General features: G+C 36.9%; 2 protein-coding genes across 6 annotated transcripts; one reads left to right on the plus strand and one right to left on the minus strand.

The window, feature by feature from the left end:
* Positions 1-721: 721 nt before the first annotated feature.
* Positions 722-6,178, minus strand: DYNLT2 (dynein light chain Tctex-type 2). The gene is made up of 4 exons (XM_065632756.1): positions 6,092-6,178; positions 2,970-3,179; positions 1,952-2,110; positions 722-832 (listed from the first exon to the last, which is right to left on the minus strand). The coding sequence occupies exons 1-4, from the start codon at positions 6,176-6,178 to the stop codon at positions 722-724; spliced, it is 567 nt and encodes a 188-aa protein (XP_065488828.1).
* A 32-nt stretch (positions 6,179-6,210) lies between these two features.
* Positions 6,211-24,559, plus strand: ERMARD (ER membrane associated RNA degradation). Of its 5 annotated transcripts, none has more exons than XM_065632484.1 (18): positions 6,211-6,424; positions 7,709-7,874; positions 9,151-9,290; positions 9,815-9,916; positions 11,681-11,770; positions 12,472-12,569; positions 13,091-13,227; positions 14,718-14,832; positions 15,357-15,498; positions 15,943-15,972; positions 16,486-16,554; positions 17,474-17,644; positions 18,565-18,648; positions 19,448-19,527; positions 20,296-20,424; positions 21,849-22,058; positions 22,939-23,052; positions 23,705-24,558. In XM_065632484.1, the coding sequence occupies exons 2-18, from the start codon at positions 7,709-7,711 to the stop codon at positions 23,862-23,864; spliced, it is 2,037 nt and encodes a 678-aa protein (XP_065488556.1). In that variant the 5' UTR covers positions 6,211-6,424; the 3' UTR covers positions 23,865-24,558. The 5 variants fall into 5 exon arrangements, with proteins under 5 accessions (XP_065488556.1, XP_065488557.1, XP_065488559.1 ...); XM_065632485.1 differs by having other exon boundaries at positions 15,396-15,498; positions 23,705-24,557; XM_065632487.1 differs by having other exon boundaries at positions 22,959-23,052; positions 23,705-23,793.
* Positions 24,560-25,676: the final 1,117 nt, after the last annotated feature.

Here is a 25,676-nt window from a genome sequence, read left to right on the forward strand (position 1 = left end):
GTCTTATTTTTCAAAATATAACAATTTCTATCCTTGCCAATTCTATGGACTAGCCACCAAGAGCCTCATTACCGACCATTTTGTCCTCCCGCCTTTGCTGTCAGCAGCCACTCAAATGAAATGATCAACTCACCCAGTTCGGTACTTAAACACCAGCTTGGACACAGTTGATATTTAATGCGAATTTAAGGCCCAGGGAAGCTAAAGACTGAACTCACACTTCATTTGAGGCAAATGATTGGAAATCCACACAAATTTCTAAGCATGCAAGAGACAGCTTCCCTCCCAGACAGGTTCCTACGTGGACTGGCATTTTATCAAAGATACAACTAGGAAAAACAAAGAAACCCACGGCCTTTTCTTTCAAAGAGTGTGCTTTTAAGAATACCGATACCTAAAATTTATTGTAAACATTAACAACTCTAGGCATGCAACAGACAAGCAACATTAAAAATTTTGCAGTTTGTCCTTAACACCAGCTGCTTCAACTTCCACAGCAGAGCGTTACAACAGATGACGCCCATATGTACTCAACCATACACATTTCAAAAGTGGTGTGGGGTTTTTTTTAGGCAGGAAAAAAATAGCAAAATTATCTCACCTATATGTCAATTTCAATGTACCAACAGCATTAGAACAAAAATTAGTACTAAAGTGTTCGGAAAATTTTCAAATACACCAGGTACCGTGACACACAAAACCAGCTGTGGCTTTTAGAATATTACTCGTAATAACAAGCCATGACCAAAGCCAGTGCAATAAATGTTTCAGTCTCACACTTAGCTGAAACCCAATTGTCTCTCTGAGCATCCCAGACCCATTTGCTGGCAACCTAAAGGAAAGAAAAAAAAAGCTATTTGTGAATCTATATAGAGCACCATTTTTATATTTTTAAAATAACACAAAGCATTATACAAATGCTGATATACTTGCATTATGAGAGTTACGAGTAGTAAAAACAACTTCAAAATTACAGTGAAAATTAACAAGTCCTGTTTGATATTAAAAAACATGTTCTTGCTTCACAGTAAAGCTCTCACCCTGACAGATCCCAAAAAATCTCTGCACAAAAATCTCAGTTCTCTCTCATGTTTGCTTGTTAAGTACATTAGCATACTATAACAGCACCCATTCAAAAGCAACACGAACAGACACTAGTTTTAGGAACATATACAACTGAGAAGTCATACCCTATACCCCCAACTCCTAAACTTCCAAACAGTCTACTTGTGACCATTTACTGGACTCTCAGCTTTTTTGTTTGTTTCACATAAACCCACTAAAACCAGGTATGGTTCATCAGGCTGCAAGAGCTGACAATGAATACTCCGAACTAGAAGTGCTCTCTAACACCAGGCAAGACACCAAAAAGTGTGCCGAATGCCAATGGGAGCTTGCAATACACCTAAGTTCACATACAACACAGGAAAGCCTAGAATACTTTTCGTTTTGGGTGTGCCAAGTTCAGATCACTAATGTTAATTCGTAGTCCCAGGAGCATGTTTCAGGGGCAGCTGAACAGTTGAAACAGTTTCCATCTCCTTCTCACCTGTTCCTTTCCATGTCATCCCATACTACAACTGCACAGGATTTTGCATTTAATGCCACAACCTAACTGGAGATCAAAGTACATTGGAAAAAGAAAATTCACTGCAGTCATGCAATTGTACTGGCACAGCATACAGCAGAAATAACTGGCTGGCAGGGAAGAGCAGCATGGGATCCTTACCACTGTTCCTGAACTCAAAAAGGTAACTTTCACAGGTAGAGAATCACAGCAGTACCTTAAATTATCACCTGGCATACTACTCCCCATAAAGAACCTAAAGGCTTCAAGACCACCTCACACTAGTTAAGCTGCTGAATGCAGATGAACACCTGAGATATAACATACAGTTCTAAGAAATATTTTAAATTTGCAAAAGATATGATGAGTAATTTGTTGGCTCACTTTCATTGCCTGACCTGCCTTTTCCACAATTAGGACTGATACCACATACTTATAACGGTCAAAGTCAAATTCCTTCACAGCCCTTAATATTTCTTCTGAGATTGACGCACACAAGGAGGGGCTAGAAACTCCATCGTATTTGGCTTCTTCAAGTTTATTCTATGAAAAACAATTTTGAAAGATCTTAGTTTTCATCCTGGTAGTCTTTTGCAAAAAAAAAAAAAAAAAAAAAAAAAATATATAGTCATTTCCACATTAGTATCAATGAGTAGAGTAGCCGATATAGATGATGCTCTCAAACAGCAAAAGCCACACTATTTTTACTCTAAAATGTTTTATCTATTTTTTTGAAAGTGACAGAGATGTCGAGCCAATCTCCATTTAACAAACAGAGTGTATTTCTTCTCCATCATTTGGGCTCAGTTCCCTGGAAAACAGTGCTTCAAATATCTGTTTGAAATACCCAAGGGATGTTTTCCAGATAGAAGGATTGATAGAGTTGGTTGTAAGCATCCAAGTTATCACTAAGAGCTACATATTATCTCAACAGATCGTTCTCCTTCATTTTTGCTTAATTTTTTATGTGGCAGTCAGACTGTCAAGTACACCAAGTATATTTTATGCAGATCATGTGATAATTAGTGGAACTTATTGAAGGAACAGAATTCTACAAATTCAAGGTGTAGAATTCCACAAATTCAAAGTCAGGATCTTTGGATAACTGGATATTGTGCAGATTAGGGTACTCTGAACTGTGTCATAGCTCAATTTGATTTAGATACGGATAAGAGTTTAAGAAACTTTAGCTTCATCTTAACAGCACATGCTCAGTGGTGACCCTGCAGAGGACCTTCCACACTTTGTGAACAGCATATTCACATTGTATTTGTTTGCCAAAACTTGAAGTTTGTGAAGATTTATGCATATGTTTAAGTTTATGCAACTTATACTGTTTCATTGACATTGCAAGACAAGCTACTTTTGCAATTAGACAACTAATTTAAAAAAAATACTATACCGTTAATATTGCTTGAGCTTTGCCTCTTACTAAACAATCCCGAAATTCGTTATGTGGCTCCAGCTGGTACGTATTAGCATATCTTATCTTTAAAGCCCTACTAGGTCTCGATGCAATCAGCTTAGTTTTCGTTGAATCACTGTAATGCTCTTCTTCCACTGGAGCCATACCAAAAGGTGGGTATTGGGATTGTCTCCTTTTTGCTTTCATCTGTGCAAAATAATTTAAAAAGTCCACATCACATGTCAATATTTTAGCATTTATCAGTCTCTATATAATACTTTATGGTGTACAATTAAGAGGGGAAAAACACAATTAGTCTAGGAATATGTTACCCATTTTCTAGCTTTTCTTTTTTTGTATCTTCTGGCTATTTTGACACTACCACTTTGACTGAAAAAAAGGAACAGTGGTTAACTTCTGCTCAATTTTCATTTGGATTTCAGCGGAAAATAAATTAATCATAAAATTATTTATGAAAAGTTAGAAAGTACCTTCAAAGGTCACCTAACCCAACCCTCCTGCAAAGATCTTCAACTAGATAAGGTTGCTCAGAGCCCTGTCCAGCCTGGCCTTGAATGTCTCCAGGGATGGGGCATCTGCCACCTCTCTGGGCAACATGTTCCAGTGTTTCACCACCCTCACTGTAAAAAATTTCTTCCCCATGCATGTCTAGCCTAAAGTTTACCCTCTTTTAGTTTAAAACCACTACCCCTTAACCTATTGCAACAGACCCTGAAGTTCACATTTAAACTCAGTCGTGCAGACACACCATATGAGCACTCACTGTCCAAGTAAAAAACCATGTGTCCAAGACTGTTAACCACAACTTCAAGCTTTTCATTCAAACAGCCTACACAAAACCCAAATTATAAGCTTGCTTCACTTACTATGTAATTTGACTTGTTCTCACTCTTTGTGAAGCTACCAAACAAGTGTCTTACATATTAATGACTTAATTTCCACATTAGAAAAAAAGGAATAGACATGCTCCAATTTGCAAGCTTTGTACTTTTGCTTGAAACTTAAGAACAGAGTAGTACTTCTTTTTATTTGTCATCAGAACTCTGAAGATCGAAGTTTTCTCCCCATCCAGCTTGTATAATATCATTCTCTTCAAGACACATAACAAAATTTGGCCCTCTATGAATGCAAGCAGCAAGTCTGATGACGCACACAGATGATGTCCTCCATGGCTGCCTTAGAACTGGAAAATGATAACAAAACAAGACAGAGACAGAAAAGCAAATGGAACGAATGAGATTATAACAAATGCTACGGATAGTGGTCTTCCATACCAGCTACTTCCTAACTAACCACTTTCAAGTTCTGCTGACTCTTCAGTCCCTTGTTCTACTTTCTGACTACATCTAGGACCTAGGTAAGAGAAAATCATCAGTTCCTTCTCAGAAAACCAGAAAAGCGCACAAAGGTGATGTAACACTACTGTGCAAGGCTTACACTAAGAAGCACAGGAAAAAAAATATGCATAATATTAAAGCCTAGTAAGAATTATTTGAAAAGATACAGTATTCAAGGGCTCACAAATCTTTCAGTCAGGGGAATTTGAGAATAAGGGAAGCAACGGAGTTTCTTCTCTATGAAATCACTTAACACATTAGCCCTCTCAATGAGTATTACCTAAATCTCTCCTTTGCTTCCTTACTGTTAGATAATTCTGTTAAAAAATGGTGATGTTGGCAGCCTTAGTGCAAACTGGCTGCAGGTGTTTATTGATACCATGACAACAATGCAAACTCTGAATAGTACTTACACTACACTAAAAACGCAAGGACCAAACACATTTGCACTTAGGCTGTGGAGAATCATTATCTTCCAACTTAAACTCAGATCTGTAACAATGATAGGCCCTAAATGCCTATCATAGGTCCCCTAACAGAATAAAAACCACCTCCAGTCTGCCATCTGAGTTGCTCAAATGACCATGCCAATCCACGTCAGTGGAAATGAAGCTGTGAAAAAGGTCACAATCCAAACAGTAATTCTTTGCTAACATAGTTTGACATGAGTCACAAAACCTTCAGCCTATACCATTACAGATGGAAGAAAATTCACGTCCATAGCACTCAGCTTCTAACAATGCTGTTACCCACAAGTTTAACCGCTAATCATTACCTCATGTGCAAGAAGCCATTTAATATTGAGGTAATCAGAAATCTTATTGATATCTCTACACAAACAGCTAATAAATAAACCCACTTCTGTATTTCACAATACAAATACTGAGATTCCAAGTTTCAGCACAATATTGCAATTGCATTTCTATATAGGATTTGCATCCCTCCTGAAAGAATCTCTCAAAAATTCAAGAACCAACTTTGCATTTGACTATACAAAAACCTATTCTTATGTTACTGGACTCTGTTACGTTGGTTTAAACTTGGACATATGCAAGTAAATAGGCAGAGAGAAAAAAGCTTTTGCTGTTTGAAAGAAATGCTGTTCATTAATAAGCTTGTTTTAACAACCAATAGTTGCTCTAAAGAAACAGTTCTTGTTTATTTCTTAAGAAGAGATCACACCTTCTCCTAACTTAGAGAACTTAAAATAGCACCCCAAGTTGGAAAGATCAAAGGGAGGCCCACCTTAGCCTTCTTTTTACCTTCACACGGCTTTAACAACTTTGCCTCCCAATGCCGAAGGCAGCACACCAGCTGCAAGATGGATGTGAAAACGACATCCAGCCAAGCAGAAAAGGGATGAGCTGTCCCCATCCGGATGTAAAACAGATGGGAACAGTAGAAAAGCATTTCTCATACAGGTTTTCACAAGATTACACTCACCTTTTAAGCACTCACCGAGCCCTGTGTTCTTCCACACACTGCACCGTCCTTTCTAAGGACTCAAGCCCCATCCCTCTCTCCTTCCCTCACCAGCTGAAGCCCTGCGGCCCCGGGGAGGGCCATGTTGTGGCGGGAGGGGCGGCCGGTACCCCCGCCCCACCGGGCCACGTGACGCGCGCGGCACGGCCGTTGTGGCCGTTTCCTCTGCCCTCACACCCATTCCCTTCCCACACAGCGGTGCCGCGGGCACCGGCTTCCAGCAGCTAAACCCCCCTGGGGCTGCCGTGCCGTCCCGTTCCCGCCTAGGCGGCCGCTCACGCTGTCTTTCTCCGACAGGGTCTCACGCTGCTTTCCTCCCTCCAGGGCAGCATTGGAGAACTTCGGCGTCTTAGAGCTCTTCTCCATGGCTGACGGCACGCAGCGGCGCTTTCCCCAGGGCGGGGCAGACGGACGCGGCCCCCTCTCCTCCCACTCGCGGCCCCCTCTCCTCCCACTCGCGGCCCCAGGGGCCGCGGGGACAAGCCGCCTTCGCGCTCCGCGGCGTGGAGCGGCCCCGTGCCAGGGCGAGGCTCTTCCCGCGCGAGCCAGGCGTGACGCCGCGCGCTAGCACAGCGTCATGACGTAGAGCGAGCGGGCCCAGCGGTAGCGGAGGTAAGGGCAGCGGGGCGCCATGGTGGGGTGGGCCGGCCGCCTCCGTGAGCGAGAGCGGGGATCTGGGACTCTGGGCTGGGGGTTGCGGTCGCCCCTGCCTCCGCTGGGCTGCGCGGTTCTCGACGGCCCCTGCCGGCCCTGGGGAAGTGCTGGTGCCGCGGCCGGAGAGCGGCGGCGGGGGGGCAGCCGTTTCCTCTGCGGCGCTGTCACCAGCGGAACCCCGGGACTTGGTCACGTAGTCTCCCTGAAAAAGTCAGCTACCTGCGCCTGGTCTGGTCTGTTTGAGACAACAAAGGGTGGCTGTGGTAGTTCAAATTTTGCTTTGGCCTCCTGTCTCTTGACAGTGAACGGGGAGTGGGGAGTTCTCAAAATAAAGTGAAGGACTGAATTATGTGTTATGAACATTTTAGATTATTTTTTTAGTAGCAGGTAGGATACTCCTGATGGCAGCTAACAGCAGTTCCTTATAACAACTGTCATATTTGTTCTGTGCTGTTTCCCATATAAATACATAATCTCTCCTTGAAGCCATTAATTCAGAAATTATGTACTGTGAGAGTCAATTCTACCACCTAATTAAAGAGGGAAAAAATGGTTTTAATTTATCTTTAGTGCAATCTTTTTCTATTTCTTATACTTCATGTTCAAACAATTTCTTGGCTATCTTTTCTGTTTGATTAGTGAGGAAGTGTAACTTTGTTACTAAATCAGAAGAATTTTCTTCCTTGTTAGCATGAGCAGCTCTATCTTTCAAATTCTTTCATTTAAATATGTGCTTCTGAATCAGTCTGTCTTTCTGTTTAGACTACTGTGCAAATAACATTTATGCTCACAGTGTTCTACCATTACTACCAGTTCACACAGAATTCACGTGTTCCTCCTCTGCACCCAGCGATTTTGCTGGTCATAAGGACTGAAGCTCTTGGCTTTTCTTGAAGCAGCATCAGTTTCCCTGAAAGCTCAGAGATTAGGCAGAACAGTTATATAAACTGGGATCTTTTGCTTCCATCTATCTTGGCATCAGTTCAGTAGATATAACCGTTTGGAAATAGACCATCCTGGCACTATGCAGAGCAATTCGCCCCCTCAGTTTTCCACAGGGTGGTTCTGCTTGGAGAGCTCATTTAATCATATGCGTGTATGAAAGCTGCATTGCAAAACTTACAGCTTGTTTAGAGATGGTGTGTTGCTGTCTGGATCGCTGTGCTTATGGGTATGCTTTAATAATAATTTTCCTTGTTCTTGTGTACTTTCTTAATGTGAGGACTTTTTTGTGTGTCTTAGATGGCGTCAGACTCGGTCACTACTTGTCTTTCTCCACCTGTGCATTATGTGATTTGCAAACTTGGATTTGAGAGGAAGGACATCTATGATATTAATAATATTTTATCTGAAAATGGTGAAGTATTTTGGCAAGCTGTTTCAGAGCATGTGTTTTACCTTGAATCAGGTTGGTGTTTACCTGCTGTTTTAGTGATACATTTAAGACTGATGCAGTATCTCAGTACAGTTCATAGCAATTCTAGCTTAGTTATAATATTTTGTTACAATGCAGCATTAACTTTCCTGCAGATTAGAGTACATACATTTCATATCTGCAAGGAGCTTTACATTTTTCATCTATGCTTGGTATTTGGTTGTTGCTAGCTCCTAATATTCATGTAATCTGTGCTACATCAGTAGCTCCTCCTTTGCTTCCTCATTCATCTTGGTTTCCAGCTTCATGCACCTGTATATAAGGGGTTCAGTTCTGCTTCTCCCCTCATGCAGAATTAATTGCTTGCTTTTGTGTTTTTTATATCTTTTTTGCACTAAATTTAAAACACTCTGGGGCCATCAGTATTCCTGCTCTTGCTTCTGGTTTTGTGTCCCCAAATTTAGCCTGTACAGAAGTACTGTTTGGTTTCCCTCCTATGTGTAGAACAGGATAATTGTTTTTTAACCAAAACAAAGTATTCGTACCCTGATGAACTCAGTGAATTTTAATTTTCCAAATTGCATCATTAAAGCTCTGTTATAAATTTCCAGAAATGGTAAAAATTATACATGTTTCTGTCTCAAGCAATATCTCTAAGTAAATCAGAAGAATTTATTTTCCTATTAAAGTGTCCCGCTGAAGAGGAGCAGTGATACCACTCTGTACCACATCCATCTGTGTTCTTTAAAGGGTGTAAGTAACTTGACTGGTCCCTCTGAGCCTGCACTAGCTTACAGCTTGATTATGTGGATTTAATAATATGTTCTCTAGTAGGTTTTTCTAATTTCAACAAAACCAGAAAATAACAATTTATCTTTAGTGCACATCCATCTGTGTTCTTTAAAGGGTGTAAGTAACTTGGCTGGTCCCTCTGAGCCTGCACTAGCTTACAGCTTGATTATGTGGATTTAATAATATGTTCTCTAGTAGGTTTTTCTAATTTCAACAAAACCAGAAAATAACAATACTCTTTTCTTTCGTATTTTCTTGCATTATTTTTTTTAAATTATTATTTGGGGAAGGTTCTTAGTCTTATCTGGTTTCACACTGCACTTTTACTTTTCTATATCTTATCTGTATGGTCTTTTGGACAGTAAATTGTGTGTGAGTTGTGCTAAAATAGTCTGGATAAAATTCTCTGTGCCAAAAATGTACACAAGATGTAGTGGGATTTACTCCTAGTGAGTTTTAAAATACTGGACCTTCAGGAAGCTGGGTACTCTAATTACCTTCTGTTTTTCAATTTAAGATCAAAGTGTGGATTATATCAAAAGCATACGATCATTAGGACCTGTATGTGAATCTGTTAATTTGCACTTCAAATCTCTGACCAAGGAGCAATTTGTAGTTCAGTACGCATTATGGTTCAACTGGACAAACTGCACAGAGGTATGGAAATGTCTGTTGACAACTTGTATTTTGGCATATGAACCTTTTGTGGAAGTTTAATGTAAGGCCACATGAGAGATATCAATGAACCAAAATGCTTAGAATTTGTAACTACTTGTCCTTCTTGATATGTAGTTGCTTCAGATTTTCCTGACTTTGTACTTAGATTTTGTATAAGTTATCACAAAGAGAACATGAGGTGCTTTGGGCTTATTCTAGCCTAAGATGGTAGGACTTTGTTTTTCTAATAATCTATACTTGATATCAAGTTTTACTGTTTAAAGTTACTGTTGATAATTTTCACAGATGTAAGGCACTAGATACATTGCAACTAAAAATACAAGATCTACTCTAGGGTAGTTTATTTCCTGGCATCTACAGTTTTATCTCCTTGGCATGATTTTATTTCTATGTTTGCATAGTGACTGTCACGGAGGAGTATGTAGGTTTTTCTGTGATTTTGACAATTTGGTTTTTCCTTCTGAAGATTTAACACAGTGTTCTCCCTCTCCCCCATCATACAGTTATTTCTTGAAGTATTTGATGTTCTACAAGATACACAAACTACAGGAATTGCTCTTGGCTTAATGAAACTAACATCATGCTTGGAGCGAGCCTTGGGTGATGTAAGTGCCAGCATGAGGAGTCTATTGCAGATTTGGTTTTATAAGATGGGAATGAGCTCTTGGATTTAATTGCACGTTGAAAAAGTGAGAATACCCTGTACTGTAGTAGTATACTGATAGCCCAGCTATATTTCAAGTTGGACAGATGTTCTTTTCTGGATCCAGTTGTGGTAATGGAAGCATCTTCTGGGGCTCCTTCAGCTATGTATGTAGAGTTGCTTGTGTGAGTGCTGTTACAAAACAACTTCATTAAAAAAGAACAAAGTTTGCTTAATCAGTGTACATACAGTAGGTCTTTGTTACTCTGATTTATTTAACCGAAACAGGAAGCAGCATACCTTCCACAGAAGATCTGATGATGTAGTAACTTCTGTGAGGAATGGCAGGAGCATGTAGCTGGAAATGGGCTCTTTCCTCAGAGCTCTGTTCGCAGAGTGTACATCTGTTTAAGTGCTTCAACACAAGTCTTGTGCTGCAAAAACATGTAGAAGCCAGCTAACAACTTAAGTTCTTGACCTAACTGATCAGCTGGATAGATCTGGAATCCATCTTGAAGTCCTGAACATTTGTCATGTTAACACATTCTCTTCCTTTACCCTGTGATAGTTAGCAAAGATATGCACTCTTTTTAAGTTTAGAAAGTAATACTGCAGGAGTTCCATGACCAGCATGAGGCAAGGAGTGCGTACATGATATGACTTAGACTTAGGAATTCTGACTGGTATTAAGAAACTTGTATTGTGAATCCTTTTTGATGGAACATGAATTACGGTATGGTTTAACATTTAGTGATAGTACTACTTAAGTTTATTCAATCAGTCTTCACAGCCATCTGCCTTGTTTACTGGTATTCTATATGTTATATGAGTGCAAATATTCGAAGGCCCATTAGCAAGCTAGATTGATGAACTGATCTAGGTACCTTTCCACCTTTTTCCCCTACCCTCATTTTTGGTTTTCAGCTGGATCAGTTCCTTGGTCTGCTTCGCTGTATGACCACACAAATTGATGCCGCCACTACTTATGGGCATGCAAATTAGGGAGAAGGGAGCAACAGCCGTTTTAAGTGACTTTGCTGCTATGGTATATTGCCCACAGATAAAATAGCTGGTTGTTAAATCTCTGTGAGGAGCTCTGGAGAAGGAAATACCAGTGAAAGAACAATGGGCTAATTCACACGTAGACAAACCAATTTGCCTAAGTATGAGGGGTGGTAAATTTTGAAGTAATGAAAAATTACCAAAGATTGGAAAAAAACATCAGGGAGAATACAAAGAGCAGTTGAAACTAGAGATACAGAGATTGCTCAAATATGACAAAATCTAAGGAACACCCAGAATTAGAAGACAAACCACAAGTCTTCTTACTGTAACAATGGGAGACTATGGCTTTTTAGACCAAGAACGAAGTATGGTGTCCTGGGCAGAGTTTATTCCCTTAATTACATGTTCTTGTTGTGCTTTACTCTTTTTTTTTTTTTTTTTTTAAACGCAAGAGAAGAGCAGTACCTGTACTACACTGTGAAAAGCCTAACTGTGGAAACATTAAGTAGGATATCCGCTCCTTCCTGATATGTTCTGTAAATTTTACTTTGTCATGAAATTACAGAATTTAAAGCCTTTTAAAGGATTTGTTGGGTTTTGTTTGATTTGTGTTTTTACAATAGTGAAAATGGTTACTGGGTGGAATAGTCAAGTTGTATGTTTGAAATACAAAGAAGTATACTGAATTATTTATGTTATGTGTTTTTTTTTTTTTAAATAGGTATATTTACTGATTGGTAAAGATTGCCCTTTCCTTCTAAGAGACTTGCTTACTTCTGAGCAGCTTGCAGTTGTCTTTGGACAAGCTGCAGTAAGTGTATAGTTTTGAAATAAGTATAAGTACCGAGCTGGTTTTCTTCTTGCCAAATGGCAGGTTTCCAAGTATAGCTTTTGCTTGCACTGAAGAAGAGTTTGAAAATTCTGTAATATATTGGAAAAACTTTCATGTCATACATGTTACAGTACGCGGGATATATGGCAAAAATAGTGAATATTGTAAATGGAAATATTTTTTTAAGGCAAGCTCATAAGTTCTTGTTTGCTTTTCTATATGAAAAGCATGATTATTTCTTGAATTTAGATGGCATGTGGAATAAAAACAAAACCAAAGTTTTCCTTTTTGTTAGACAGTGATTTGGGGAATATAGCTTTGAATGCAAATTCTGTATTTTATGTTAATTTGTATTAAATTATTTTGGATTTATCCTATGAGAAGCAAGAGCTAAACTTGATCTCATTTATTTGCCTGTCCTAACTGTTTAAAACGTCTAATAGTTTTGTTCTTCCCGTATTATATTCTGTAGCATGTACAAGTAATCTGAAATATTTCCTTTCAGAGAACACTGGGAATTGCAAACAATGAGTTGCTGTTACTGTGACAAGTTGTGGCCAGTCATTTTGATAGTAGAAATTGCAGTTTCTCAATAACTTCTAAACTTTTCTGTCAGGGAAGGGTACAGGGTAATAAATAATAGATTTATTCATGCAGTAATCACTTTTTTTATTAATTAGATGGATGTACTGAGGGTGTTCATTGGATCTCCATATGGTCTGAATCTTCGTAATGTTTTGTGGCATGGGTTTGCATCCCCACAAGAAATTCCTGTGAAGTAAGTTACCAAAAAGAATCTCATTTTCTTAACCAGTCAGACTTGAGAGTGTTTGAAAAGCCATTAGTAAAACAATATCCTGACTGTCTTCCACTGCTGCTGCTGCTGCTTTTGGAAAAGGGATTTCTGCTTCAGTCCTTATAAAGCTGGTCAGTTCTAGAACCAGTGTGTTTTTATGAGCAGGAGCAGCAGAAAGCTTAAGGTCTTTTTCTGCAAGCCGGTTCCTTGTCTGTCAGGGTAGTCAGGAATAACTCAGAACAAAAGGCAGAGGAATGGGGTGGGAGCAGGAGCAACAGCAGCCAATGTAGAATACAGTAACGATTTTTCCTAATTCTACAGTGTGTTTTTCATGCTTGTGAATGCAATTAATTATTAAGTGCCCTTAGTCAAAAGAGATGGGGAGCTTAGGTTTTCTTCTTTGAAAAAGCAAAAAACCCCTTTGCTCTGCCCCACAAATGTTGTTTCGTTGCAAAAGTTTTAGTTGTCTAAGCTTTTCTAATCTATTATGGTATTCTCCCTAGATATTGTGCTATGCTGCTTTTTTTAACTGCAGGATTGGGTCAGTTGCTACAGACGTATCTTCTGCAAACTAAATGCATTTTAGTACATCGACCTTATGTGTTCTTCGTTAGTTTAGAGGAGCTTGATATATTTCCAGGCAAGTATTTAACCATTAGCAAGTTTTTATTATGCTATATTTTCTACTGTTTAATTGGCCAAAAGTGCTGTTGAAAATAATGCATTTTACACTGTTCTAAGATAGAATCTCAACTAAGATGCCTGTATACCCTGTCATTAGATTAATAAATCATGCTTGTAAAACAAATCTTTGATATGGAGGCACTTCCACGGACTATTGAACCAAAAAATACTGCTTTCTAAAATAATTATAACACGTTGAAACATGTAATGTTACTGCTTCTAAAATACTTTAACTGCGTGTTCCAGGGTTTTTTTTTAATTTTATTATTATTATGACAGTTCATTTCGTGTAACAGACATATAGTTTGCCTTTACAAAATCTGAATCTTTCCAGAATTACGTGTTTCCAGCTGCAAGGGTCCCAGCAGGAGTGCTCAGTATCTTGCAGGGAAGGTAGTACTGAAACAGGGTAAAGGATGGTGACATGTCTTCAGTACGCCGATGCTTTTCTCAGGAAAGGACCTGAAGTGTCAGATTAAAATCTTCTCATCTCCTTGGCTATAGACCTTATTTAGTTTATTTCTACTATTGCTGCAACAACAGCATATGGGGAGTGTTGGTGTTCATGGTGGTCATGGTCAGTTTGTGCTACGTAATCAATTTGCTTGTGGAACATCTGCTCATGGAACTGAAACAGGGCTTTTGGGAACCAGCTCAGGCTGATAACATTCCAATCAAAATGTAGTATAAATCCTATAGCATTTGATTTTCTTCAAAAAAACACCTACTGCAGTCAAGTTGCACTTGCCATTTTATGCTTTCTCTTTGATAAAATATTTATAATGTGAATTCATCAGTGTGAGTTTCAGCATTGTAGTATGAAGCGTTAATTTATTATGCTAAATGTCAGCACAGAAAATTGATGAAGTAGGAACAATGTGCTCATGTTCAAATGTTCATACTACTTACTGAATTAAAATGATAAATATATATTACAATCTTTTAAAAGTATTTGAAGTAGGTATAAAGCAACTCAACAGAAGCTGAGTCCAGTTGCTGTGTAGTCCTTTAGTCTCAGTAAAAAGCAGCTGGTTTTACTCTGTAATTTTGTTATCACTAAAAATGCAATCTTACAAACTCAGCTTCTGATCTGAAATATGACTGCCATTGTACTTGCATAGTTAAAACAGATTGGATAGCTTTTTAGTCTCCCTTTACCAATGCTGCAATAATCTTATATTTTTAGTGAAATACAGGGTGTTTCAAAAAGATGGACTCAGTTTGAAATCACTATATCTCTGCATGGGTCCATCTTCTTTTTTTGTTACCAACCTGTCGAGTCATACCAGAAGCAACTTCTTCCCTGGCACATTTAAAAGGTCACCTCCACATTCAGGAGACCCATGCAGAGACATAGTGATTTCAAACTGAGTCCATCTTTTTGAAATACCTTGTATTAAGAGTGAATTGTATGTTGTTTATCAATATTGTTTTGCTAACTTGCAGATCTCAGTCACGAAACACTTTCCATAGCTGAAGAGCTAGTAAAACTGTCCAGTTTTGTATTAAAAATGATGTTACCATTTTGGATGGCTGCTTTAACAGCTTTCAAGCAAAGCAGGTAACAGTCAAATTTATTTATTTATTTTTAGTAAAATATAAAAATAATATATTCTATATTTGTAGAATAATAGCAGCATTTGTAGATTTCAAAGCTTTTTGCTAAATCTGTTGCTTAACAACATGTAGTTAGGTATTGTTATGGTAATATCTCAGTCTGTGAACTGACTATTTTGTGCCAACTAGGATTATAAACTATGTTTTGAAACCTAAAAAATATTGCCGATGCAGCCAAAAAGGAGACCTTTACAAATCAAGTGGAAACAAATTTTCAGATATTGACATGTTGATTTAAAAGAAAGAAAAAAGAAGTGTATTGTTTTGTTTTCCTCTTTCATGATCCATTTTGTAAGTTAGTATCATTTCTGAGCTGGTTTGAATTCAGTGGTCAGCTTCTGTTGGGCACAGGTAGTCATTTACTGTTTGTTTATAAAGTGCATTACAAATGAATTTTGGTCTGGATCATTTGGCCTGACACTGTAACTCTGAGATGGCTCTAATTTCCATTTGGATTATATTTATAAGGGGGGGAAACCCCTTTGGGTATCTCTGTTATTTTTTCAGGTATGCTGATAGTGTGATTCTCCTACTTCCTCAGCTGGAAGCTGGACTTAGGTTGCTCTTCACTACAACTAATAACTGTCCAAATCGATTGCTAACAGCAGAGGTAAAATTTCTGTCTAAAGTAAATTATGATTTAGTGCTAACGATTTTTGCAAAATAGTTATTCTAGAAGCATAGTGTCTAATCATTTACAGATTTTACCCCCAAAAAATTTCAATCAATTGTAGAACTTTATTTACAAATTTCCAGTAGAGTTTCATGGATGCCTCTTATTTTTTTGTAAAGATGTCTGCCAGTAAAAGAGGTCTGAAAAAGTACTTGAAGGTTAGTGTTCAGAAACAGTTTAGGGTGGAAAGGAGATCATGTTGTATCTATTTAGAAAAAAAATGCACAAAATCCAACAGTCCCTTTTTTCATTTATAAGGGGGTTTTTTTTGCTATTAATGCACCTCTGGTATCTCCTGAAAATGAAAAAATATAAGCTTGGTATACATGTCTAGTTAATTGTTTCTGTTTGAAAATCAAATAATGTTGTCTTTTGTTCTAGGCTTCTGCTCTCTACACCACTTTCGAGGAGGTACTTGTGACTCTTTTTTTTAAATATATATCAATGTCAGAATTTAAGCACATGCATGTTTTCTGTTACTAGAGACTGGAAAGCTCCTTCTTGTGTTGGATAAGACTTTAGTTCTAATTTTTTTCCAAATAGAAGATGATGGACAGTAAATATTTTATATTTGTAATCTCCTAGAAAACACCAAAATTAATACAAATTTTGATGAACAGACTTTAATTTATTCTAATTATTTTTATCTTGAAATATATAATCTCACAGAAACAAACATTCTGTCATTTTTCCTAGATTCAGTTATTCAAAATAAAACCAAATACACATTGCAAGCAGAAATACTCAATTTTGCAACTCTTTTGAATTATCTCAAATTGCTTGTGAGTAATAATTAGACACCTTGATTCTTGAGTGGCAGAAGTAATTGCTTAGAATTAGGGAAACTAATTACATCAGTTGATGTGTTGTCTTTGATTGTTTGGCTTTCAATAGTAAGTTTCTATTCAAAGTACTTTTTTCTAGATGCTAGCAAAGCACTTGGATAATGAAGAACTCAACCAGCTTCCTGCAGTTCTTGAGGAACCTGCTATGGCAAGTATTTTGAAAGGTTGTTTGTGTTTTTTGTTTTTTGGGGGTTTTTTTGTTGTTGTTGTTCTTTGGTTTTGGGGGTCTTTTGGGTTTTTTGGGGAGGGGCTTCTTTGTGGATTTGTTGGGTGGTTGGGGTTTTTTGTTGTTTGTTTTTCCTTGTCATTGTTTTATTTGTGTTTAAATTTAGTAATATATTTACAATTATGCCTAATACTCATTTATTTCACATAGCTTATCTCTAGCAGTTTAGAAAAAGAAGGTTGTTAACATTTCTAATTGTGAAAGATAGAAAGTAATATCTGAAAAGCTATATGGAGTTAGGATATAAGACCATCTTTCTGTCTGAAATACGGAAGTCATGGAGATATTTATCTTTAGACTTCTGAAGATCAGCTGAATGAAGCAGAAAAAAAACTGTTGCCTTGTACAGGGAAAATAAAAACTTACTTCTGATTGCTTCTGAGACACATCTTACACTACCTGGGCAGATGGCACAAAAACATAGCTGCAAACTTAGCAGAGCACATCCTGCATCTTGCCACCCAAACAGTGAACATGAAAGCTAGGGGTGTTGAATTTGGCAGCTTTTTGAGACTGTATGGGAGACCTGAGCTTACTGTCCTGTTGCCAGAGGCAGTTCAGCTATGGAGGACTTGGGACACAAAGCTGGACAAGATCTGCTGTTATCTCTCATGTAACAGCATGTGTATTAGTTTTTAATTTCCTCAGAAGCTAACAAGATGGATGAATGGATGAGTTGCCTTTTTTTTTTCTGTGAGCATAGTTTGTATTGATTTTCTGACCATCTAAATGCCCTTTTCCTATAGACATGATCACAGAGGTATCCTGGACACTGAATATATTCTGTTCTATGTGAATACACATAAAATAAATTCTATACACTTGGTGTATGTTTCCACAGGAATTTCTTTGGGATTTCTTGAACCACCAGGAGGGTCCACGTATAAGAGATCGTTTAAGCCATGGAGAGATCAATCTAAAAGCATTTCCCAGAGAAGTAGCTAATCAGATAGTTGCATTTGCAATTTCTCTTGCCTGCAGATTCTCAGATGAGGACATGTTTGCTTTTAAGGTAGGGATCAGTAGTACGCTCTCAGAAGATTTTTTTTTTTTTTTTCTCAGTTGTTTTGGATGCCAGATCTGATTTTAGGGAGTCTTATGTGACTGAATCTTTCTTGACAGCAGCTTTTTGTGGAAATTAAGTATTCCTCCAAGTAAAAAATTGTGAAGGTATTTTTCTTCTAGTTTGGTAGTGAAATAAATGCAGGAAGGTTTCCAAAAGATTACCCTTTCATACTTTACCTTAATTTGTTTGTTTAACCACTCCTTATTTACATGGTTGATCCAGAAATTACAGTGATTCCACTTAATTTTATTTGTCAAATTGTATTGATACCTAGCATGTTTATCTGCTGAATTATCAGAAACGTATGTAGAACAGCTGTAGCTCAGCCACTGAGATATGTAATATTTGAGGGTTTCTTTTTTTTCTGAGGCCCTGTAAATTGTGGTGCCTTGCTGATGGAGGTGTAATTTGTATCCACACTCCATACTGTGAATTTGTGAACGCTTTTTGCCTAACAATACATGTTTCTCAACATTAGCAATTATTATATTTGCTACCCCCAATTTCCTGTTAATATTTGGAATTACTTCTTTCAAAATCATGCAGGAACCTGTGAGAGAAATCTTCTGTTTCTTAGTTGCAACTCTTTAGTTTCTCAAGATATATTCCATAGTGCTGCATTAAGAGAATACTTGGTTGCTTTTCTCTCAGCTGCTGTCAGGTTTCATAGTTAAAATGTGTCAAAAAAGTTAAGCTTTAAACACTCACTGTGCTGATTACTGCTTTCAGCCCTCAGACAACTGGAAGTCTTTATTGACTTTAGTATTACAGGTGGCTTGCGTAAAATTAAACATAAGTCTATGTCTGTATGTGATTAGGACAGTTTAAAAAACCTGTTGTGTGTTGTCTATGATTTTGTAAATCAGGAACACATGGTCATAAAAGCACTGATGAACTGTGCAAGTTGCTACCATTCTCGATTTCATCCTATTTCCCGACTCAAGAAACGGGTAGGTACTTCCAACTGTGAAAGCACTTTTATCCTTAAAGTAGGTCTAATTGTTGTCTTCATGCTTTGATTGTCCTAAAAAGTTAAAACCCTACATAATTTTAATGAGCTTTTTAGTTTTATCTTTTGGAATTTACAGTTGCTAAAATGAGATGTAGTTAAGCACAAGCCTTCTCTTGATGCAGTTTGTGTTTATGCTCTAGATCATTGAATAGCTTTATTCTTACCTCAGTGTTTGCTGTTCAGTACTTTTCTTATCTCCTTGTGCTTTCTTTTGTCAGGCGCATTCTGGTCATGTCTCTAGGAATCTTAGATTAGGCTATAACTCAGATTTTTATTGCATAAAAGCCAGCTGAATAAGATTCTGTTATTGTAGCAAAATCTACTTTCGAGTGTTGTGGTAATTCTCTGCTGATCAGTTTGTGAATTATTGAACTGCTTTAAGATGTTCCTCTGATTCAAAATAGCAGTAGATGCACTTAGTACTTCTCATTTTCGACAGCATTCAGACCATGTTACAAAAGTCATGTTAGTTAATTATTTATATAAAATAAATGGAAGAAATAATAGTAAATTAGTTTGTTCAGATGATGTTTTAGCATGGAAGTGTACATCAAGACTTCTTGCCCTAACATAAACCTCAACACTTGATGTTGGCTTACACAATTGTGACTACTGAACAAGTAACTTACTACCAGTTGCCGTTTTTTTTTTTAAATAGCCACTAAGAAAAGTAAAATATGTTGTCTTGTCTGTCAAAGGCTGCGCATTACATAACATTTTTCATGATACTTTTTGAGGTGCTGGAATGTATGAAGAGCATTCACTTATGGCCTGAATTGCCAACGGTGCCTGAGGAACACATTCAAACAATTAAGGAGTATGTATATGCTATTAAAAAGAAACAGTTCTCAAAATAATTAGGAAAAATGGGATTTGAGGTGGTGGAATGTCTTGTCAAATACTCTACTGGGAAGATGATGGACACCAGACAAGTTGTGAGAAGATTCCTTTGTTCTTTTTGGCTTAATCTGTGCTATACACATCAGTACAGACAGCATAAAATCTATAAACAGTGTGCTAACTTGAAGGGAAGAAGAAGAGATGCTGAAGGGGCTGTTAGGAAGGTAAATTATAGCTTGAGTACATCACAATAAAAACAAAAAGATGGCTCACCAGACGTAGAACAGAAATTAATTGCTTACTCTGAAAAATGGCTTGGTAACCTAATCAGTGGAAGACTACTTGAGTTGTTACTTAGAAAAAAAATGTAGCATTCTCATGGTATTGGAAAAGGAGGAAGTCATTGATAATATAACTGGAGGAAATTGTTGTTCTTCAGAGCTGAGAGGTGAAAATTCAGTGCATCTGGCATGTACTGAATACACTGCAGGATTTTCATGAAAGAATAGAGGATTAAGAGGGGTTTAGAAGTCTGCTGAGACTGAGAAAAGGTTGGTTTTTATTGGAGAAATAAAATCATAAGGATAAAATGGAGGGAAAAGAACCATAATATCAGAGCATGAGAGTGAACATTGGATACACTGCTATAAAAAAAATCTGCATTTTAATTTATGCCACTTGAGAAATAATAAGTACTACATAGTTTTATCATCTCAAGTCTTCTTATTTTTCTTTTGTTTTTAAGGTTGGAAGGAAATGCTGAAGTTAATACTTTCATTTTTATGATATCTGAAATTATATCTCAGTTGCAGCAATATATGCCCCAGAATTGCTATAGTTCCGATGATCCAGTCAGTAGTGTCCTAACAGAGAGGTGAGTTTGATGTCCTCCTGGTTCTTGCTATCAGCTCCTGCATGCAGCCCAACATAAGAACTCTCAAACCTAAGTTACTAATTTCTCTGTTTTTGGAACAATACTTGAAATGTTTCATACACTTTTCTGACATTGCTGCTGATCTAATCTAAAAATCTTAAGAATGCAACTGAACATCATCTTCAAAATGAAGATGAGACATAGATTCGGGACGTTATTACAGCAGAGATTTAACTTGGAAATTAGCACAAAAAAATAACCATTTTTCTTTCAGATTGGGGAAGCAAAACGTTTTAACTATTTAGGTACTGACTAGATGAAGTTGGTTTTAATCTGTTTTGTGTGCTGAAACTGCATGAGAAATTTGTTTTAATGTGCTTTGTGTCACAGCTGTGTGTGGCATTTAAAATAGTAATATGCTGCTGCATAATTCTATTCTTACGTGCTTTAGTATCAAGATTCCGAAATAGAAGATAGCTTGTTATACTTGTTGTCAGACTTGGAGGTATGTTCTAAATATATCTGACTTGGAATAATGATCAAAACAATTTGACTTTTAATTGGCATTCTTGTAGCAGTCTTAAGAGTCCCATGGCTGAATATGTTGGAACAAAACTCTCCTAATCAAATGCATTAGGTGTGGGCAGGATAGTGCAAATAGGATTTTACCTGTAGCATATGTGCCTTCCATTTCCTCCCCATCAGTCTGCACTTTTCCAATTTATGAAAAAGAAGCCTAATGACTAAAGCGTTTTTAGAGTTTTCTGATTTTATCACTTTTAGTCATTAATGTTGTGCTGTCTCAGAGACAATTTGAGCATGAGAGAGATTAAGAAACACTACTATATTAACAGAGTGTTTAAAGTGATGTATGGTACATTAGGTTAGCAGATTAGACTATGACAACATATTTGGGTGCATTAACAAAGCATAATCTCGTGTGGTGTTGATCAAAACAATGACCTCACCACCTGCATTTTGTGAAACGTTAAGTCTGCTTCTTGTTCTGCTCAGGAGAAAGACCATACACTAATGGTAGTACTAATTAATACCAGTTGTTTGAGTGAGTTTTATTATGGTGGATGTTAATCCATTGTGAATTGGACTGTGGTTGGAGGCTTCAACTACAAGCCTGCTGTGATTTGATGTGTTCAGTGTATCATTTCAGCCAGGCAGTTTTGTTTATTGTGATTATATTTTCTTGATCTGAAATGGGAAACATTCGTCACCAGTAATTTTGCATTTATATTCAGTAAAGTGATAGAGAACACAATCACTACCCCTTCTACGTAGATCCTTGCTTTTTATTGTCATGAGGTAAGTCATCTATTTCCAGGTTTTCTAAGTTAATCATTATGAATCAAACCACACCGAATATGAAGTATATCTCATGTTAAATTAACAATTCCTTCTTGTTTTTGGAGGCTGTTGATTGAACTTTGTGATACACATATTTGCACGCTTTATTCTCCACGACCTGTTCTGGAAGTATTGGTGGTTCTCCGTAAAATAAGCACACAGTGCCATCAAGTGTCTGAACAGGTTATTGCCAGCGCTGAGCTGAGATACAAACAGTGGATGAACAAGACTCTACGTTCTCGCCAGAGGCACAACTATCTACGAATGCTAAACAGGTTGGCTGCTGGTTTTTCTTTACTTTGTGGTTGGGTTTATGAGAGAGTGTTGCTGGCTTTCAGTGGTTTGTCTTGAAAGTTTAAAGTCAATAGTGTTTGTGTGTTCTTAATTGTTTCAAAGTGGCAACTTGAATTTCTATTACGTAGTAATATTGAAATAACAAGAAAATCTCAAATTGGAGAATAATTTAATGGGTACTTTTAGCATTGCTAGATTAGTTCACTGTCAATTGTAAGCTTTCAGATAAAAGTACCATTTAAATGTTAGATTGCGTTCTTTAGCTGCAAGCTTTTCCTATTTAAGTATGTAAGTGCTTTATCTGAATGCAATGAGTTAAACTGATTTCAAGACTGTACCTACTTTAGTTCTGTTGCTTTTAATCATTATACCTGGGTCAGCATCTTTATAGATACAAGAGAGATTGTTTAATATTACGTTAATTTTGTTCCTATTCAGAAGTGTTTTTCAGGGATTTATGAATCTACTTTAAAAACTGGGAAAGCTGTAAATATTACAATTTTGGTCAGGTTATGTTCCTAAAAATATTAACCATATTATTTAAGAAACATAGCTGAAACTGACAGCTGACAATACATATTTACAATTCAGTTGAACTCTATTATCCATCGAGTAATGGGTGCTGGTGAGGTTTGCTTTGGAGTCCTAAGTATATGTATTTCTCTTTTTTTTGCCTCTTTTTGAGGTTTCATTCTTTATAGTCTTTGTTTATCATTTTGATATTTGCTCTGCTCTTTGCTGAAGGACTTTTCATAGTATTTCCCCTCTCCCCCTACTATGCAGTCTGAATAATTTTTTTATATTAATGATTCCTGTTTAATTTGGGTTTGTTTATTTTTAAAAAATTGTGCTTATTTCTAGCATTAAGTTTTTATCTCCAGTGTTACGGCTCATCTTAGTGTTGATTACTCTGGAACTAGTCAATGTGCATTTGGTTTGCAAGAAGAATCTTTTTGATTATCAGCAGTATCTAAAGTGAGTATATAAGATGTAATAGGAAGTTGTACACATTCCTTTTGATCCATAATATAAATCCTGTAGAGAAAAAAATAATGAGGAATGGTATGAGTCTTAGTAAATTGTCATCGTTCTTTCTATCATTACAGTCATCATATCTCAGACAACGTTCACTCAAGAACTAAAATAACTTAGTTAAAAATATATGGTCCAGTTATTCAGATTTTTTTATTAGACTCCTCCTTAGTATAGTGACAGAACGATCACACACTCAAAAATATTAATACATAAAAGCTGTATTTAATATTTGGTAATTTTACTCCTTGTGTGTCAATTAACAGCTGGTTGGACTCATAGGCATTGTGAAACATTTGACTGAGAAAGGAAAGGAAGCCATTTGGGGAAAATTGTATCACACATTTTATCACCACATTCTTTCTATGACAGTGTTAATTGCGTTTCTGAAAATCATCACTTCTTACTGTGAGAATGGGGGAGTGGTGGTCTTCCACAAGTAGAAGAAACCTTAATGTATTGATCATTGTGAGGGAGATTTGGAAATTTGGAGACCGTAGCAGCTTTAAACCAGGCACTGAGATATTTTTCTTTATTTCTTCTTCCTTTTTAAATGCTTCAACGAATTTTTCATCTTTGGTTTTATTTCTCGTAGGTTTTTGAAGTCAGTCTTGCAGTATACTGAGAACTTGGTGACATACACAAACCCCGAGAAAAACAAGTGGGATGAAACCGTGGCACTTACAAACAAGGCTTTGATAAAAATAAGGAAAATCAGTGACAGAAAGTTAATGTTAATGCAAGTAGCTACATAAATTCAATGGATTTAAGATTATTTGGACATTGTTATATATATCTTAATAGCTCTGAAGTCCTCAAATTTGACAAGTCTGATTTAAAGGCAAACTTCATCAGTCATTGTAAAATTTTGGATGCAAAATTTAGTATTTCAATGAGAAGATGGCTGTTGAGACTGGAGTCGAATGATGAAGCTTCTGAAGAATGGACTGTTTGCCAAATCCAGTGAAAAAGATTTACTGTGAGCTTAATCAGGGTAATGCAAGTTCTATTTTAAGGACATTATGTATTTTGTAGCTTGACTTTTTTTTTTTTTGGTAGTTTTCTATTATACTGAAAATATCTTAAGAGTGTTAATAAAAGCTCTGGAGAATTTTACATCCAAAAAGTAATTTTTTACTTTGAAATATACCAGAAATAATCTCAGACAGTGTGATCAACAGGTTAAGAAATGATGAACATTTAGCATGAAGCAGTGCTCATTGGCAGTTGTGGTTGTTGTTATTAATTCAAAATAGAGTCAGATCTTGCACTGATGTAGAGTCGGTAACACAGTAACCATTTGTTTATATACCAGGATTTTAAAGAGGCAGAGTGGAATAACTTCAGCACAATATGTGTTTCTTTTGTTTAATTTCATCTGCTTATTCCCAATACATACCTAGTTAGTGAGTTAATTTCATGTAGATTAAGTATGAACACTCACATGCACATGCTTACAGACACGTATTCATTGTGGTTCAAAAAGTTATGCTCTTGATGCACACAAGATTCTTTTTAATTTTTTTTTTTTAAATAAATTCTCCTCCTTTATCATCCCCAAAGAATTTCAAAGGAACGTATCACTTGAGGAATGGATTCGCGGAAGACCATCAATCTCTATCCATTTGCTTTCTCCTATGGAGAGTAAAAACCAGAGGGTAATGTCTAGAGAGTGTTTGGCTTTACAAAGTGTTAGAGATTCAAGTTACATTTTAATGAGATTATTTGCAATGTTTCTTGACTGGAAATTACAATGAGACAATTACCAGTCCAGTTTATTTGGTGTAGGGGATGGATATAAACTAAGATCATATTGCTTCCTTTGTGCTACTCTTGCAATATATTGTGCATGTTTGACATGTAACCCTGTCACTTTCCAAGGTTTTTTGTGACTATGGAACTAAATAGCGTGAAGAATTGTGAACTGGATAAAAAAAGATTAAAACCTAGGTAGAGATACTAATGAATCAAATGCTGTGTATGAGCCACAGTCTGAAATTTCAGCTTTTTTAAACTTCTGAGTTGGCAAATCCTAATTATATTTTTGAAGGCTTATTTTGTACCCATTGCCTTTGCTCAGAAGTATTAACTAAGTGTAGCTTGTTAGTGACATGTATGATGACACTTGCTTTGATGGTGCTAAGTATTGTAAGGGGATGGTGATAAGTATTGCAAGGCAAAAAAAATAAGGAAGCTTTTCATATTTATTGTAGGAAAGAAATCAAGAAATCAAAATACAGAGTCATGGTACATAAACAGCTGACACGCTTTCTCCTTTTGAAAGTATGTTCATGTACTGAAAAGTACCTTATAGGCCATGGATGTATATTTTCAACAACATAAGTTCTCCTTTTGCTCTTATATTTAAACTTTGCTAAAATGATCTTGCATGCTATTCTCTTCATGTGCTTTTACCTAAGATGGAGCACATTGACAGTTTCTCCTTTACAAATTAGTGCCATATATGTGATTCACTGCTGTAAGTCTGCAGTAAGAAACATGATGGACTTCTGGCAGTTTTGTCAAAGATGCATTTCCAGTTTGTTTTTCCTACCTCTGAAGCTCTC

This window comes from Caloenas nicobarica, chromosome 3 (assembly GCF_036013445.1).
Source record: "Caloenas nicobarica isolate bCalNic1 chromosome 3, bCalNic1.hap1, whole genome shotgun sequence".
Taxonomy (NCBI): domain Eukaryota; kingdom Metazoa; phylum Chordata; class Aves; order Columbiformes; family Columbidae; genus Caloenas; species Caloenas nicobarica.

What these genes read in the sequence shown, in the direction of transcription:
- DYNLT2 (XM_065632756.1), bottom strand. Translation starts at nt 6,178, where the DNA reads ATGGAGAAGAGCTCTAAGACGCCGAAGTTCTCCAATGCTGCCCTGGAG. An exon ending in AAGCTCAAGCAATATTAACG is followed by an intron (nt 2,111 to 2,969) that starts GTATAGTATTTT and finishes TGTTTTTCATAG; the next exon opens with AATAAACTTGAAGAAGCCAA. An exon ending in AGGCAGGTCAGGCAATGAAA is followed by an intron (nt 833 to 1,951) that starts GTGAGCCAACAA and finishes TCTTTCCTTTAG; the next exon opens with GTTGCCAGCAAATGGGTCTG.
- ERMARD (XM_065632484.1), top strand. Translation starts at nt 7,709, where the DNA reads ATGGCGTCAGACTCGGTCACTACTTGTCTTTCTCCACCTGTGCATTAT. An exon ending in CACATTCAAACAATTAAGGA is followed by an intron (nt 19,528 to 20,295) that starts GTATGTATATGC and finishes TTTGTTTTTAAG; the next exon opens with GTTGGAAGGAAATGCTGAAG. An exon ending in AGTAGTGTCCTAACAGAGAG is followed by an intron (nt 20,425 to 21,848) that starts GTGAGTTTGATG and finishes TTGTTTTTGGAG; the next exon opens with GCTGTTGATTGAACTTTGTG.